At 35.7% G+C, this 17,454-nt stretch overlaps 2 protein-coding genes across 7 annotated transcripts; one reads left to right on the top strand and one right to left on the bottom strand.

Moving 5' to 3' along the window:
• The first annotated feature begins 1,407 nt into the window (after nucleotides 1-1,407).
• LOC107765953 (putative CRM domain-containing protein At3g25440, chloroplastic) lies at nucleotides 1,408-10,723 on the top strand. 4 transcript variants are annotated; one of them, XM_075243460.1, is made up of 5 exons: nucleotides 1,408-1,734; nucleotides 1,835-2,107; nucleotides 8,840-9,247; nucleotides 9,389-9,939; nucleotides 10,073-10,723. In XM_075243460.1, exons 1-4 carry the CDS (start codon nucleotides 1,423-1,425, stop codon nucleotides 9,923-9,925), a joined length of 1,530 nt encoding a protein of 509 aa, XP_075099561.1. In that variant the 5' UTR covers nucleotides 1,408-1,422; the 3' UTR covers nucleotides 9,926-9,939; nucleotides 10,073-10,723. The 4 variants fall into 4 exon arrangements, with proteins under 4 accessions (XP_075099561.1, XP_016440138.2, XP_075099563.1 ...); XM_075243462.1 differs by having other exon boundaries at nucleotides 1,486-1,734; nucleotides 1,813-2,107; XM_016584652.2 differs by having other exon boundaries at nucleotides 9,389-10,723.
• Nucleotides 10,724-10,971: 248 nt separating this feature from the next.
• Nucleotides 10,972-14,136, bottom strand: LOC107765952 (putative protein FAR1-RELATED SEQUENCE 10). 3 transcript variants are annotated; one of them, XM_016584648.2, is made up of 3 exons: nucleotides 14,015-14,136; nucleotides 11,900-12,490; nucleotides 10,972-11,366 (listed from the first exon to the last, which is right to left on the bottom strand). In XM_016584648.2, the coding sequence occupies exons 2-3, from the start codon at nucleotides 12,476-12,478 to the stop codon at nucleotides 11,157-11,159; spliced, it is 789 nt and encodes a 262-aa protein (XP_016440134.1). In that variant the 5' UTR covers nucleotides 12,479-12,490; nucleotides 14,015-14,136; the 3' UTR covers nucleotides 10,972-11,156. The 3 variants fall into 3 exon arrangements, with proteins under 3 accessions (XP_016440134.1, XP_016440133.1, XP_016440135.1); XM_016584647.2 differs by having other exon boundaries at nucleotides 13,405-14,025; XM_016584649.2 differs by lacking the exon at nucleotides 14,015-14,136 and adding an exon at nucleotides 13,789-13,925.
• Between the last annotated feature and the right edge of the window lie 3,318 nt (nucleotides 14,137-17,454).

Here is a 17,454-nt window from a genome sequence, read left to right on the forward strand (position 1 = left end):
TATTTCCTCATTTAATGTTGTCCGATGGTGAATCTTGAACTTCTGTCGCCGTCTACATTCCCTTCGGAATCCATCCGGTACTGATCACACACATAGCATTCGGTATTAATTGTTTTTCGACTCGTCCTTTGTTTATCATCGACTCCACGTGTCATCTTACCATTCGACCACTTGTTATCAACCAATTTACCTCATACACATATAACTTACTAAAATTAACCTTTGAATTTTTGGTCTTAAACATGTTATGCCATGTATATAAGAGATTGATATTAAAGATAAAACTAAAATGTTAAATTAAAAATTTACTAAATGTATAATGTTATTATATTTTTTAAACAACTTTTAAAAAAAGTATGACACATAAATAAAAATGTGGAGGGGTAATAATGAAGACAATTTTCTTTTTTTCACTCCACAATGATCATAGTGGGCAGTGGGTGGTTCCCTATGTGCATTTTTAAATAGCAGCCCTTATTAGAGTGGCTATCTAGTGTCATTTCGGGGCATTTACATCTATAATCGCTTTTTGGGTCATGTTTTAACTTGTGCCTGCTTTGCAAAAAAATTACAAGTGTACCCACTTTTTTGCGTAACTTCTGTATATGGGGCTGAAGTAGCAAAGGCAATCACGCAAAACTTCAGGATTCTAGTAGACGGGCCTGAAGTAGTAAAGGCAATACGCTGAAGTTTTTTTGTCCTTTCAAAAACTTCAGCAGAAGATGCCAAAGTTATTTAGTTCATTTATAAAAACTTCAGCACTAAATAAGCTGAAGTGTTTTTTTGTCCTGGATTCATTAGTTTTGTCATAAAGCTTTTTCAAAAACTTCAGCAGAAGATGCTGAAGTTATTTAGTTTATTTGTAAAAACTTCAGCACTAAATAAGCTGAAGTTTTTTTGTCCTAGATAAGCTTTTTCAAAAACTTCAGCAGAAGATGCTGAAGTTATTTAATTCATTTGTAAAAACTTCAGCACTATATAAGCTGAAGTTTTTTTGTCCTGGATTCATTAATTTTGTCATAAAGCTTTTTCAAAAACATCAGCAGATGTTGAAGTTATAGTTCATTTGTAAAAACTTCAGCATTATATAAGCTGAAGTTTTTGAAAAAGCTTTCTGACATACTAGATAAATAATCACCTTATTCTTTCATAGTGTATTACTACTATAAAATAATCCGATTGCCAACAGTATCTAAATCATAAATTTTGGAAACAACAAACGTGAAAAGAACAGAATTACGTGGAAATATTTAAAAATTATTTTGTCTACTAACTTACGTAATTATTTAAAAAGAAGGAGAAGGAGGAGGAGAAATGAGCTGAAGTTATTTAAAAAGTTGGTACAAGTTAAAACTTTAAAAAAAATAGATATATGTTAAATTGGGGCGATTAAAAACTTTTAATAAAATAGGTATATGTTAAATGGCCGTGACAATTTACTGCGTCATGTCTACCCCTTTATCAGTAAAGCCCACACCGCCTGCAATTTACTCTGTCATTTCTACCCCTTTATCAGTAAAGCCCACACGCATTAACAGAAGCCCATTGAAATGTCTGGAAAACGCAACTCCGGTTTTCTGGTTCCCGCCGAAGAGCAGAAAGAACGGTGAAAATGGTGGGAAGAAGTTTGTTAACGGGGACTATCTGCAAATCACAGCAGCTCAAACATCTCTTTTCCAATCCCTTCATCTTTCAACCTCTCTTATCCCATTCCTTACCCCAACAAAGAACCAGGTATCTTAATTTATCTCTCTTTCCAAAAATACATACATAGACACAAATAGTTTTGCAAAAAGTCTCATAGTTTAGTAGTCCTTTTACTGCAAAATGCAAGGTTTTTCTTGGAGGAGTCGCTGCTGGGTCACACATAAGAGCACAAAAATGGGATCTTGGATGGGTATATTCGGGTCGGGTTTTCTGTACGTTTGGCAAAGCTCTGGAATCAGCTGCTGTTGTTGAAGAGAGTTCTGGAGAAGGTAAAATCAAAAGGAAGAAATTGAAGGGAAAAAGACAGGTTGTAAGGTGGTTAAAGTTCTTCAGGTGGAAGAAGAAGAAAGATTTCCAAAGAATGACTGCAGAAAACAAAATTCTTTACAAATTGAGCAAGGTAAATCTTCTTTACTTTATGTAGTAGAAGTAGGAAACTTTCTAGAAAAATGTCTAAAATATCAAGACTGTAACTTTTCCCAACATCTACTTGTTGCTGATTCCCTCCATGGCTTTAGTTCCAATTTAGTTTAAGAAAGAAAGTAAATACTTTCAAAACTTGTGTTTATAAAATAAACCAATAAATTTGTGTGCTTATAAATATCTTATTAAGGAAAAAAATAGAAAGTTTAAAGTTAAGTTTTTTTTAAATAACAAAATAGAATATTCTTTTGGGACATGTTAAAAGGAAAAATACATCACAAACTGGGAGATTGCGACATATCACCTATAAAAAAAAGTGTTTGAAATATCAATGTACTATGGTGGCTTCAAATGTTTGAAATTCCAACCTCTTGGGCCCCTTTGACCCTTTTATGCCATCTCTTGATCCTTGTTTACTCTAGGGCATTCTGTGAAAAGAGACTTATTATCTACCTAAATGTCTGTGCTTATGTGTGCTATCCTAGTACTCTTTCTATTCCCAAATTGGTAGTCTCGAGGGTCATATTGTGATATTTTGAAAATTTGAAAGTTATGTATTTATGTAGTTTTATCTAAATTTGCACACTAACTATATTGAAAAATTATTTAATAATTTATTCATGAGATTTAATAAAAATAGTTCAAGTGTACTAACAAATACGAAACTAATAGGCCCATGTGATCAAGGGTTCTAAAAGGTGCAACATTTCGTCATTCCTAATCCTGGTGCACTAAGCTCTGGGAAAGGGCCAGATCACAAGAGTTTATTGTGCGAAGCCTTACCCTGCAATTCATCATACTAAAATCAAAAGTTTATTTCGTAAAATTTCATATACAATAAATTGTAAGAATATTTAAAATGGAAACACTTGTTTGAATAGATCATTATATGAATATATCAAGCACCTAATAAAAGAATATTATGCATGCAACATTATTCAAGACTTCAATTGGACATGAAATCCAAACTTTCAAGTCTTTAATATTAACTAATTAAGTCCCTATTTGTTCCCAGAGTGCAAATCAAGTACTAATTAGTAATTAATACATAACAAGACTTTGGCTTGAACACCCCAAAAATAGCCAAACCAGTCATCAAATTCAAGTTATAAAATAATAACATCATGACAACGTTCATTCAAAATTACATTTGAATGTGTCATATGAATCATGTACAAGTCCCCAATTTCACAAAAATATAGATGCATATGCAAATGTGATCTTCATGATAGCTTCTAAAAGTCTTTTTTGTATTGTCATCCTTATTTCTATTCTAGTAAATCACCTATGATAGCAACAAACTATTGCTAAGTATAAAACTTAGTGGACACATAAGGGTGTGGCCTAGTGGTCAATGAAGTGGGTTGAGAACCATAAGATCTTAGGGTCAAATCCTAGAGGAGATAAAAAAATGATGGGTGGTTTCTTCCCATCTGTTCAAGCATTGGTGGATAGAGTTACCTGGTACCTGTTATTGGCAGGAAGTAGCAAGTATCCCGTGGGATTAGTTGAGGTGCGCGCAAGCTGGCCCAGGCACCATAGTTATTAAAAATAAGTATAAAACTTAGTGACACTTAAACTTTGGGTTTGGAGCCACTAAATTCTCCGATGCTCTTCTAAAATATAAATAGCTCATAACAAACTTGAATATATAAACTAAGTTGAGTATACAAATTTAGCTAACCTTTCATGTTAACAAATAAGCTATGTATCAAAAAAAGTACAAGAAGAAATACATATAATGTGTTTAAATCATCATCACGTACTTAATAAGAGTACGATGTTTAAAGAGAATCAAATATTAAACCATGAAGTAGTTTTGTATTAATAATTTCAATTGTCAAGAAAACTCTCAAAGCTAATTCAAGGAAAAATCTGGCAAATAGTCAAATTCGCCCAACGCATACGTCATGCAATCACATCAAGCATAATTGGATAACAAGAAACAATGAGAGCGCGAATCAAGTAGGGTCAACACCTAATAATCAAAAGAATCAAGTACCATGTTTAAAATAAATTTTCATTTATCTTAAAATGGACAAAGTCCATAGTTAAGATGAAATCCAACTCTAAAATCAAAATGGAGAAAGATCCATGTAGTATCAAGAGGAATGCCAATATAAGCGACAACGTCACTATCACAAGAAGAACAAAGTTCCAAAAAGAATGCAACAATGCTCAAGCAATCCGTGTATGTAGGCAGTTAGATTGTCTTACAAAAGTACTTTACATGATACCAACACAATTTTATCATATACTTAACTATACAATTGTACCCTCAATGGTAGCAAAATTATGGAAGTGTTTCAAAACATGCTTTCTTAATTAAAATAGCAAATAGGGTACTAAAGTAGCAACAAACTCATACAACTTAAACTAAAGACAAATTTTACTGAATGTAAAACTATTCAAAATACTCCAAAAAAATAAATTAAATGGAAAATTCAAGTTTATGGGCAATCCTTGCAGATTTAGGGTTCCTAAAGCTTAACCAAACATCAAGGAAGTATAGATGCTCTAAATTAAGAATCAAGCGATTTTGTCGATCTCTTTAAGAATTCTCCTTAGCTTGTACAAGTATCTCTTGTACCTTAAATGCATAATCGAGTGCTCACTTAAGGTTTGAAATTTAAAGGTACTTAAGACAAATCATGATGAGTATCATCAGAAGGGGGCCTAATTGGTCAGAACTCTTCCTAATTCTTGAAAGAAAAAAATCTGGGCAACAATTATGCCTTGTATTGCAGCTCATATTTACGCAGGAAACAACAAAGTTAGATTTTCAGTTGTAGGTCAATCTCTTAGCTTTCTATAGAATTTTGAATCACCTCAATCCGAGTTTTGGAAAGAAAGTTTTGCTCAAATACCGAATGTTGTGTAGTTCAAGAACTAGATTAAATTCTTAGTTTTTAAGGTCTCAAATTCACTAACCAAAATTTTAACTATTTTACTAACATATATTGAGCGAGAAGCATACCACGAGATAAAGAGAAGTCTCTCTCTAACCAAAATATAATGCTTCAAATTAATCCTTTAACTCATGTTGATTCTTGAAAACAAAATTCAGTTTATCTTTCAAGAGGTAGAGACAAAGGATTTTTTGCAATAAAGTTTTGTTTTTAATCAGAGCAAGAGCAATGTTTGTATGGTTGAACTCTTTAATGGGAGATTTGATAAAGGAAAAAGAAGAAGATGACTTTTGGTAAAGTAGGCTTGCAACGTTAATGCCCTTTCAAAATACCTTATCACCTACTTGATGCTCAATTTCACGTCTCTTAAAATCAACATAGGATTTTTGCCTGTCTGAAGCAAAATTTTAACCGATCCTTGATGGTATTTGATCCTTGAGATTAATTTTTACCTCAAATAAAAAAGGTACAACTTTTTAGCCTTTGAGAGGGCATTAACGTTGTAGCCCCTTATTTCCAAAAAGTCATCTTTTTCTTCATTTATCAAACCCTTTAATGAAGAGCTCAATCCATAAAATACCGCTCTCATCAAAATCAAAACTTTACTGCATAAAATCCTTAATCTCTACCACTTGAAAGATAAATTAGGTTTTGTTTTCAAGAATCAATATGAGTTAAGGATCATTTTGAAGCCCTAGGTTTTGGTTGGAGAGAAACTCTCTTTCTCTTGTGGTGAGCTTCTTACTCAATCTGTGTGGTGAAGTAGTTAAGCTTTTAGTTAGTGAATTTGAAAACTAAGAGTTTGACCTCATTTTTGAACAGTAAGCATTTAGTATTTTAAGCATAACTTTTTTTTATTTTTTTATTTTCTAGAAATCGGATTAAGGTGATTCAAAATGTTGCAGAAAGTTAAGAGATTGTCAGATTGACCTATAGTTCCATGTCTCTAGAATCTATAGTGATCTTGCCCCATCTTGGATTTGCATTTCATCTTAGCTATGGACTTTCTTCATTGCAAGTAAGAATGCAAATCCATTTTTAACATGGTACTTGATTTTCTTGATTATTGGATTTTGACACTACTTGATTGGTGTCTCGGTCCTTCGTGTTATTCTATTATGCTTAATGTGGTTGCATGAAGTATGTGATGGGCGAATTTGACAATTTGATAAAAAAATTCTTGAATTAGCTTTGGGAGCTTTCTTGACACTTGAGATTATGGATGTTAGTATCTTGGACTGATTTTTCTCTTGGACTACTTCATGGTTTAATAATTGATTCACTTTGAACATCATACTCTTATTAAGTACTTGATGACGATTTGATAAATTCATTTTATGAATTTCTTTCATGCTCTCTTTTTTAGACCTAGGTTGTTGTTAACATGAAAGGTTAGCTAAATCTGTATATCTTAATTTCATATGATCTATTTGTATTTTAGATGAGAGTTAGAGAATTTAATGGCTCCAAATCCAAAGTTTTTGTGCCACTAAACTTTATACTTGGTGATAATTCGTTGCTATCGTACATGATATACCATAAGAGAATCTAGGGTGGCCATAGAAGTCTTGAAGCTATCATGAAGATCATATTTGCAAAAGCATGTATATTATTGTAGAGATTTGGGACTTGTAGTCTTGTACATGATCCATATGACATATTTACATTTGTAATTTTGAATGATTGTTGGTCATGATGCTATTATATTATAATTTGATTTGGTAAACGGTTTGTCTATTTTGAGGGATATGCAAGCCCAAGTCTTGTTAAGTATTTAGTTTACTTCTTGATTTTCACTTTAGAACGGGGACTTATATAGTTAGTTTTAAACTTGAATGTTTGAATTTCATGCCTAGTTTAAGTCTTGAATAATGTTGTGTGCAAAATATTCTTCTACGAGGTGGTTGATATCTTCGTATATGGTGATTTATTCAAATAGGTGCTGCCATCTTAAATTAATCTTACACTTTATTTTATAGAGGATTTTATGAAATAAACATTTGATTTTATTATTGTGAAATGTTGCTTTTTGAACCCTTGCTCATTATGCTAATAAATTGTAATAACAATTTGCTAAACTAGTTTCAAAGAATATTTTGTTAGTACACTTTGAATTCTTTTTTCAAATCTCATGAAGAAATTCTTCAATAGTTTTTTTTAAAATTTTTTTAAAATTTAGTTATTTAGTCTATTTACAAAAATTATTTTAAGAAAATACTTAACTTTCAATGTATTATATTAGTTTTGTTAAATGACATCCTCCACAGGGAGTTGCTACAAGTTTAGTCAGTTGTTTCCATGTCTGCTAAACTACGTTATTCTTGAGGTTGAATTATATGAGGACTTTTAGTATTAACATTTTTATTCTTGAGGTTGAATTATATGAGGACTTTTAGTATTAACATTTTTATTCTTGAGGTTGAATAATATGAGGACTTTTAGTATTAACATTTTTATAGCAGTGGTACCGGGCAAATCTTGAGTGCACCTCAACTATGTCACCGAGCACCTGATACCCCCCACCGAAGACTTTCAGTATTAATCTAGTTTATGTTTAATGAATGTTCGGGTTATGTCGTGCTCTAATCCGCATAGGGAAGTCTTAGGTGGACTAGGACGATGACCCCATGTATGGTCTTAGCCATGAAATTATACCACCTCGCATGTTATCTTTGAAACCTATATCTCCCTACAATTATAATTAAATCCTCCCTATTGTTGAGATAAGTTGAGGCTATAACCTGACATTGCCCCAAAAGGTTGCTGGTATACAGTATAAATTTATTATTTAATAGAGAAACTTCATTGTTGCATCTAATTGAGCGGTCAAGCGCACTGGAAAATGCTATAAAATAAGCAGAAACTTGGGCAATGGGCAGTGTCTTGTGTGAACTATGAGCTACATGGTCAATTTGCCAATGTAAACTGTTTTCATCTTGTCCCTTGTCCCTACAATAATTTCGTAAGCCATTATTATGTGATCCATGTCAAGCTTATTTAATAAGATCAATTAATTACTTTAAACCATGGGAAGGGGAATGAAACAACACGTATAAAAATGTAAAAGTTCTTTGAATGGTGGACGCTGTGGTTTAGGCTGAGAATAATCACACTTGACAAATAAATTTCTATTAAAACCAATGTTTGGAAAAAAGAAGAAGAAAGAATGGCGCCTAAGAGTGTGGCCTAGTGATAAATGAAGTGGGAGAACTACGCGGTCTCAGGTTCCAATCTCAGCAGAGGCAATGACACTAGGTGATTTCTTTCTTTTGAGTAAGATAACACTAGGTGATTAAAAAGAGTGTTTATTTTCCCATCTATCCAGCCTTGGTAGGTAGAGCTACCATGTTGGTGGGAGGTGCAGATGCCCAGTGGAATTAGTCGAGGTGTGTGCAAGCGGTCCAAACACCACCGCCATAAAAAAAATGTCTCTGATATCAAGGAGAATTTCGTGGTCAATTAAGGTCTGCTTTTATTGATAATTATTGGATGAGATAGGTTTCATCAACTCTAGGTGAGATGCCATTATTACATTGATTGGAAAATGTGGCATGGTTTCAGTCCAGCTAAACATTTCAGCTTTTGCAAGGGTATAATTGTATTTTGTATGACTCTGAGTTTCTTCTCTTTCGCGGATATGGTAAAGATTTAACCACTATATGACTCATTACATGTTGGTTTTTCGTGATACAATATAACTGTCATGATGATGTGGAGGTAATGGACCTTGCTCTTTGTTATATACGTACCCTTAATTACAATTGAAGTCCTCACCAGGTTGCCGATTCTAATCTACTTAGGCACGGAAGAAAGAGGAAAGGCTTCTTGAAGCTCTTAAAAAAGTTGAGCCCAAGGAAAAGTCAGAAGCTACCCATGACCCGGAGATACTGACTCCAGAAGAACACTTTTACTTTCTGAAAATGGGAGAGAAGTACAAGAATTATGTGCCAGTTGGAAGACGTGGGATATACCAAGGTGTGATCCTTAACATGCACCTGCACTGGAAGAAGCACCAAACTCTAAAAGTGGTGGTCAAAACATTCTCTCGGGAGGAGGTTAAGGAAATTGCTGCAGAGCTTGCAAGATTAAGTGGTGGAATTGTTCTTGATATACAGGATGACAACACCATTATAATGTACAGGGGGAAGAATTACTCCCAACCTCCAACAGAAATAATGTCTCCAAGAAGTACTCTTTCTAGGAAAAAGGTTCTGCATAGGCATCTATTATTTCTTTATTATGCAATTTTGCAGTGTTTGCCTCTGCTGGATTTTCTGAATATTAACTGTTTATTTATCGGCCTCTAACCCTTCCTTTCTGTTTTTCTTGTTATTACTCCATGTCTACAGGCCTTGGATAAATCAAAATATCGAGATGGCCTGAGAGCTGTCAGGAGATACATTCCGCGGCTTGAGCAGGATCTTGAGCTGCTTCGACTGCAGGCTGAAAATAAAAGTGGTACTCCTGAAGATAAACACTTGCTTGGCTCTGAGAATTCTAACCATGAAGATCGTTCAGACCTTCGAACTGAGGCATCAAATAAGCTCAAACAGATGATGATTGAAAATGATGAACAAGGTGAGTCCACAACATATTCCGATATCGTTTCAGATTCGGAAGATCTTTCGGATATTTTTGAAACGGACTCTGACGAAGAGGATGAAGACGAAACTGAAGAACCTCTTTATTTGGATGAGTTTGAAAAATTTCATGTACACAGCAACGGAGAAGAACAGGATTTTGAGGAGCATTTGCGTCAGATATCTTCCAACTCGAGGAAAGAGAAATCTGTGTGTAAAGATGCGGACACACCAGATCTTGATGAAGTTGATAGAATGATTCTGCAAGCCACATCACTTTTGAAGAAGAAGAAGAAGAAGAGATGAATGCCTGTATATGCGTAAGCAATCACCTTTACTTGGTATTCTCAGGCTACAAATTAACTATTGAGCAGAGCCTCTAACCAAGGAATCCCTCTTCCCCAATGGGTTTTGTACTGTAACAGGGTTCATTGACTAATATTAAATTAACAGTTCTTCTGACGGGTGAGACGAAGCAACTTTAATAAGATTCATCTCCGCGGTTTGTTTGCATCCATCCAAGGTCTTTTTAGAGTACTGAAGTAGAAAGATGGTGTACAATCTGGTTACATATTGGTCGTAAACAAGAATACATAGATTGGTTGTGGAGAGAAACAGGCTTGACAAAGCTCTTCTGGTGAATAAGGATTACAAGATTGGCACTCATTTGACTTGACACAGAAGCCGGGGTGGATTGCTGAAAGGGCTTAAATCAGAGGGCCTGCTGGTTGTATAATCAGTTAATTGGGAGTACTCACTGGTTGGTGTAATTTCGTTGTGGTTAGATTTGTCTTGTTTAGGAGGATTTGTATGGGAATAAGACTACTTATTTTTGAAGGTTGATTACCTCCTCTCCTGGCTTGAGTAGAGATTCACATGTTTCAGCTGGAGATGCTTTTCAATGGTATTGCGAGAAGCAGTACCAAGCATGTTTCCGTCTTTACTGCTATCACCAAAAGTAGTTCGATGTTGTTCAAAGCCTTGTATCTCGTCAATTACAGTATACTGTACATTTCAGTCTCAATTGACTGAAAGTGAGGTCATTGTAAAAACAGGGTTCATGATTTTGGTTTCTATTAATGTATATCCAATCATGGTCTGCATTCCATGTCTGGTGAAAAATAGAGAAATGACAGAATGATTGTCAATGCAGAAATGACACAATGATTGCAATGCACCCGCAGGTGGTCTCAAAACTTCTATAATAATCTCTCTCCTCTTTCCTCTCTCAATATATGCAAGTTCAAAAGAAAGCTAAGCAACGGTCTCTCTATTTCTTTTCGTTTTCCCCTAGTCTTAATCTATTAGGTTTTAGCATGTCCCAAGTACTTGACGAACAGATGAAAACGTCTTCGTCTATAAGGCTACTTTATTTCATCAATTACAAGTGAATTCCAGCAAATGATAATACAATACAAAGTTTCTTTGGCCCTTACATTCAAGTAGCTTAACCCCAGATCAAAATAACTCCTACTTATCCTAAAGTAACAAGTTAGAATCAGAGAAGGAAAACAAATGTGTACAAGCTATTGGTATGCTAATCTGACTCCTCTAGCCGTTCATTATCAAGTTCTTTCACTCGCTGGACTGCTTCTTCAACACTTCTTGATAAATGATCAGTGTGATCCTCAATGAATTTCAACAACGTTCGTAGTTGTTCTTGGTAAGCTGCACACCTCCGCTTACATCGCTGCCTCTCATTATAAAGTTCAAGGGTCAGCTCTCGAATTCTTTGATCCTTCTCATCCTAAAACAAGCAAAATTGTAAGTCACTGAAGAAAAAAAAATATAAGATCACGTGTGGTGAATTCTCCCACAGAAAAAAAGAGATCATCTTAGGCAAAAGATATTTCAACAGCTTTGAGTAGGGGCAATAGCAGAATGATTAAGTTCCAACATAGTGCATTTCCTTATCGTAAACAGTCTCTCTGCCCTTCCAGGGTAGGGGTAAGGCTGCACACATCTTACCCTCCCCAGACTCCACTTGTGGGAATTCACTGGGCATGTTGTTGTTGTTGTATAGTGCATTTCCTTGTAGCAAAAACAAAATAGACCACAGATAAATTGGCCTGCCAATCGAGTCATTCTCCCTCTTTCAAACATATATAACAGAAGTATATGTAAGTATGCTTGCTGTAGTAGATGAACTCAAATGTCCTCCGTGGGAAACTGGTCTGTCAGTCAACTTAGTATGTGTATTGACATTCATAGTAGAACCGTAACTTGTCAAATGCATCATACATAATTCTGTTGAATGCCTAGTTGCTTATTAACATTTACCTGACTGACCAATTTTTTTGTAGATCCTCGCCACGGAACTTTACTCGGCGACATTAAAGCGTGATTATGCTCTTCTACAAATTTTGTGACAACCCACTTGCTTTCCCTTAAAGCTACTCTTAGAATGGCAGGACAGCCTTCTCGAGTTGCAGGTGGCGGAGGAAGAACTCTATCTTTCCTGTGAATATATTTTTTCTCACGAAAACCTTCTTTCGAGCAGACAAAATCCTGTCCAATAACCACATTATTGATCCGAGACCGTCGATTATGATGAATCCGCACGGTAAAGCCTATCCGCCTGCCATATGCCATGTAAAAGTCTCTAGCATCATCTCTGGAGTTGAATTCCATGCCAATCTGTGGCTCAATAGCATCGTCACTTGATGTTTGTTCTCCATTTGAATGCCCTAAGCATTTATCATCTTCAGCGATATACATATCCATGTCTGTCGTGAGCTCTTCGTCAAAATAACCATGATCATCATTGCTCTCAACTGGTGGAAAATCTTTTCTTTCATCCAAACCAAATGCAGGGCTAGATGGGCTCCCCATTGCCACATCAGACTTATAAAAGCCCATAATCCATCATTCCTGCATATTTGGAGCAGAAAAAGGAATCAAGAGGAAAGCACAAAATGAAAATAAGTATAAACAGAAACAATCTCATGGACTCATGGTGCACCATTTTGACCACAGACGTAGAAAAGGAAAAGAAATTGCAAAATAAAGCATTTTATGCTCTCGGAGAATAAAATAGTACGTGAAATGAGGAAAATATATCTGATATGCATCATCCATCAAGCTGTCATTCCTGTTTTCTGAAACTTGAGGACTTACTAAGAATGATTTGCCTATCAGACATGACACGGAGAATAAAATAGTACGTGAAATGAGGAAAATATATCTGATATGCATCATCCATCAAGCTGTCATTCCTGTTTTCTGAAACTTGAGGACTTACTAAGAAGGATTTGCCTATCAGACATGACAAAAATCTAACGATGATCATACTCCTTCACATACATTTTCTAGAAGCGTTTCAGGGTATTACTGATAATCAAGTCAAGTACAAGGAGGAAGTAGTGTGCACACATGATAATTGTATTAAAATTGATTAGGAATAACCAACACGCACAAAAGTTTCTCGAATAGATTCATATGGTTATCCTACAGGCCCCGCCGTCAGATATCAAAAGCTTGAACTGAACAAAAGCAATATATGCATTGTTCTACTCTTCTGTTTCCCTTCATTAATCAAATTAAACAAGCAAAGAAGTAGGAAAATGCATCAAAATTAGGTCACTGAAAGCTAAAAGCTCAACTCAGAGCACAATTGTTACAAGAAAAACAAAATCAAAAAGTTTTCTCCAAACACAAGCTTGCATAATATTCACATTCTTATTCATTAAAGGGGGAAAAGATGCCAGCACAGAACCGTCCATTTTCCCTTTTAAGATGGTCAATACACACAATTACAACAACTCATTAATTCACACCATTCTCACCTCAACCAAGCAAAATATCTCCAAGTCCACCTAGTTAACTTCAGCCCAAAAGCTTAATAGTCGAGTTTCTTGAGCTAAATTTTAACTATAGCAACAAAGCCTAATACATCCACAAAAAGGGCACACGGGTGCACTAAGCTCCCGCTATGGAAGGTCTGGGGTCCGGGAAGGGCCGGAGCACAAGAGTCTATCGTACGCAGCCTTACACCGCTAATACATCCACAAAAGATTCTAAAAAGGAGTCATAAAACTAAAATATTCCTCCTATATCAATCTGGGTAAGGCAAGATTATTCAAGCTCAAGCTAACAAAATAAGGACTAGACTGGAAAAAAAAATGATAAGTGGACAAAGTATTAGAAGAGCAATATGAAACCCTATTTACTTGGATATCCAAAAGATTCCAGCTTGATTATTTACTGACTGATCAGGGTTTCTAAATCTAATTAAGAACACAGGAGCAAGAAAGGAGTTTGTGGGTCTATAATGTTTCAGGAATTGGCGTCCACAGAGTGAAGAAAGAAACTCAATTCAACTTCTGAAGTGCTAACCAACTCTTTCGACTAAAACGATGAATGATAAGAAGAGGAAATAGAGAGAAATTGCTTTACCTACGACATCATCGAGGTCATGTGCCGCTACAGTGACTTTTTCTTTTTTCCAGATGAGGAGCTTTTGTTTTTTTTCTTTTATCTTGTGCTTCCAAATATTCAAATGTGACCCCTTAAAGGCGATGTAATACATTCCAATAAATTCTCCAATCTAGATTTTATACATTGGTGAGAGAGCAATTTTCTGATATTTAGTTTAATTATCCATGTAATAGGTTTAGACGGTATTTAGATTTCCAGAGTCGTTGTTTTCAAAATCTAAATTCTATTTTGAAAAACTTAAAATTCTATGTTCAAATAAACTATCATAATTAAAAAAATTGAATTTCAAAAAGCAAAACGTGTTACATAAATTGGGACGGAAAGATACTACTTTATTAGAGTTAACTCAATTTTATCTTTAATTTGAGTTCACTTAAAATAATTTCTCACATAAGTAGAGATACTTATTTTTATGTACCAAATAAAACTCCCAACATATATGAGAGGAGATAGAGGGTACATACTATAACTACGGGAAGGAGGCACAAACATACAAGTCAAGCACACAAACAAACTCACACTTGAGATCATAAGGGCATTGGGACTATTTGGTTACGAGTGACATTGATTTTATATATATGATAAGAGTCTGCAGATCTCTCTGCATCTATAACAGCAATATATATACACATAGGAGGCTTATGAGTCCTAACTAAACTACAGCACTTGGACACCAAGTAATGAACTATCCTAAATACAACAGGCTACATATAGTTTCAGGTATAGTATGATTCTACTCTTTACACACCTCCTCAAGTTGAGCAGGGTTGGCAAGCACGATCAACTTGTCCCTTAAACTATAGAAGGGCAACTTAGACAGCCCTTAGGTGAGAACATCTGCAATTTGATCATTTGAGCCAACATAGCCAACTGAGAGTGCTTTGTTCTTCACTTTATCTCTAACAAAATAAAAATCGATCTCTATGTACTTGGTTCGAGAATGAAAAACTGGATTAACAGTTAAATAAGTTGCACTAAGATTATCACACCATAACACAGGAGTAGACGAAGAGAAACAACCAATTTCCCAAAGTAGAAACTCCAACCATGTGAGTTCGGAGGCTGCATTAGTAAGTGCGCGATACTCTGCCTCAGTGCTCGAACGAGATACTGCACGTTGCTTCTTTAATGCCCGATGAGTTCCAAGAAAAATAGCATAACCATTGGTGGACTTACGACAGTCAACAGAACCACCCCAATCCACATCACAATAGCCATGTAAGAGAGTGGATGGGTGACGAGCTAAATGCAGGCCATGCGATGAAATACTCTTAAGATAACGTAAAATTCGTATAACAACAACCCAATGATAATGTCACGACCCAAAATCTCACCTGTCGTGATGGAGCCTATCGTGGTACTAGGCAAGCCTCAACTCAACATCTCAATACAGTAGAACTTTTTAAATAAAGGCGGAAACAGTTAATATTAAATAAAATCTTTTAGAACAAAATATCACTCCAAAAGTACTAAACAATCCATCCCCAAAACCCGGTGTCACTGAGTGCATGAGCATCTAAATGATAACAACATCCGATTGATAAAACACTGTCTGAAATATAGAACAGTACAACATGAAAGGAAAGGATAGTCAAGGTCAATGAACGTTATGCAGCTACCTCAATAGTCTCCTGAGACTGACTCCTCAATAAAAAACCACTGTGACCAGAAGTGCCTGGATCTGTACACGAGGTACAGGGGGTAACGTGAGTACACCAACTCAGTAAGTAACAGAAATAAATATGGAACTGTGAAGTAGTGACGAGCTATGCAAATACAGTTATCTCAATAACTTAAGAATAGCCATACTTTCAATTTAATAGTTTAAGTCTCATCAGTGCGTAGTCAAATAAACCAGATATCAAATACTCAATAAATATGTACGACAAGGATAAATAGCAACTAAGTGCAGCAATTAACTGAAAACAAATACAACCTCTCAAGGCAACAGTCACTCAGCTCATCTCATAACTTAAAAATCTCAGTGGAAATAACAAAACCAAATCAGTAATTTAATTCCAAACATCTCGTAAAAATTCCAGTTTCAATGAAAGTTGTTCAAAATATTTGTTTAACATTTTTAATAGAGGCTCAGTATAAAGATGAGTAAGGACAGTAATTTCACAAAACAAGCCCCTCGGGCAAAGCATCACTCGTATGTATGTATATATAGCCCCTCGGGCAAGCCTCCCAGTCCCTCATGGCTCAACTCTCATCAATCATCACTCACACTCAGTAGGTACCTTATAATAACCGCTGCGGCGTGCAGCCCGATCCATATATATAGTTGATTGCGCTCACTGGGGGTGTGCAGACTCCGGAGGGGCTCCTTCAAGCCAAGCGCTATAAACTGCACGGACAACTCATGTGCTGCACGGACAACTCACGTGCTATAATAATATCTGGATCCGCACGGACAACTCACGTGCTATAATATAATATCTGGATCCACACGGACAACTCACGTGCTATAGTATCAATAACCTTACACTTAGGCCCTCGGCTTCACTCAGTCATCATTATCTCCAGTCTCTCGGGCTCTCAGAAATCATATAAAAAGTCCAAACATAAGTAATATCATATATCAACAATGATCAGCAAGAGACAGAGGCATAACAAGCAAGAAAAGTTATGACTAAGTACAAAACAGCAATTAGCAACTAATTCAGCAAGTACACGACCTCGCAGGTCTCAACAGTGATCACATAAGGCCTAAACATGATTTCTAACATGAAGTACAGTCAATTTCTATGAAAACAGAGGCAACATGTATTAAACAATAGGCCAATTAATTCCACAGTCTCGCGGGACGGACCAAGTCACAATCCCTATGGTGCACGCCCACACGCCCGTCATCTAGCATGTGCGTCACCTCCAAAATAGTCATACGACACAATGTCCGGGGTTTCATACCCTCAGGACCAGATTTATAACTGTTACTTACCTCAATTCGCGCAAAATCCTACTCCGCAATGCGTTTTCCTCTCAAATCGACTTCCAAGTGTCTCAAATCTAGCCACAATAATTCGATTCAGTCAATAAAAATAATAAGAATTAATTCCACATGGAATTCTACAATTTCCATTAAAAATCCGAAATTGTACTAAAAATTCGCCCGTGGGGACCACGTCTCGGAACCCGACAAAAATTATGGAATATGAACCCCCATCCAACCACGAGTCTAACCATACCAAAATTACTAAGTTTCGATAACATTTCGACCCTCAAATCCTCAAATCTATCTGAGAGGGTTTTCAAACTCTTCCAACTAAATTCACAGATTTAATGCCAAAACTAGTAATAGATTCGGTGTAATCTAAACAAAATTAAGTTAACAACACTTACCCCATTGTTTTCTTTGAAAATCTCCCGAAAATCGCCTCTCCCCGAGCTCCAAT

This window comes from Nicotiana tabacum, chromosome 22, assembly GCF_000715075.1.
Source record: "Nicotiana tabacum cultivar K326 chromosome 22, ASM71507v2, whole genome shotgun sequence".
Classification (NCBI taxonomy): Eukaryota; Viridiplantae; Streptophyta; class Magnoliopsida; order Solanales; family Solanaceae; genus Nicotiana; species Nicotiana tabacum.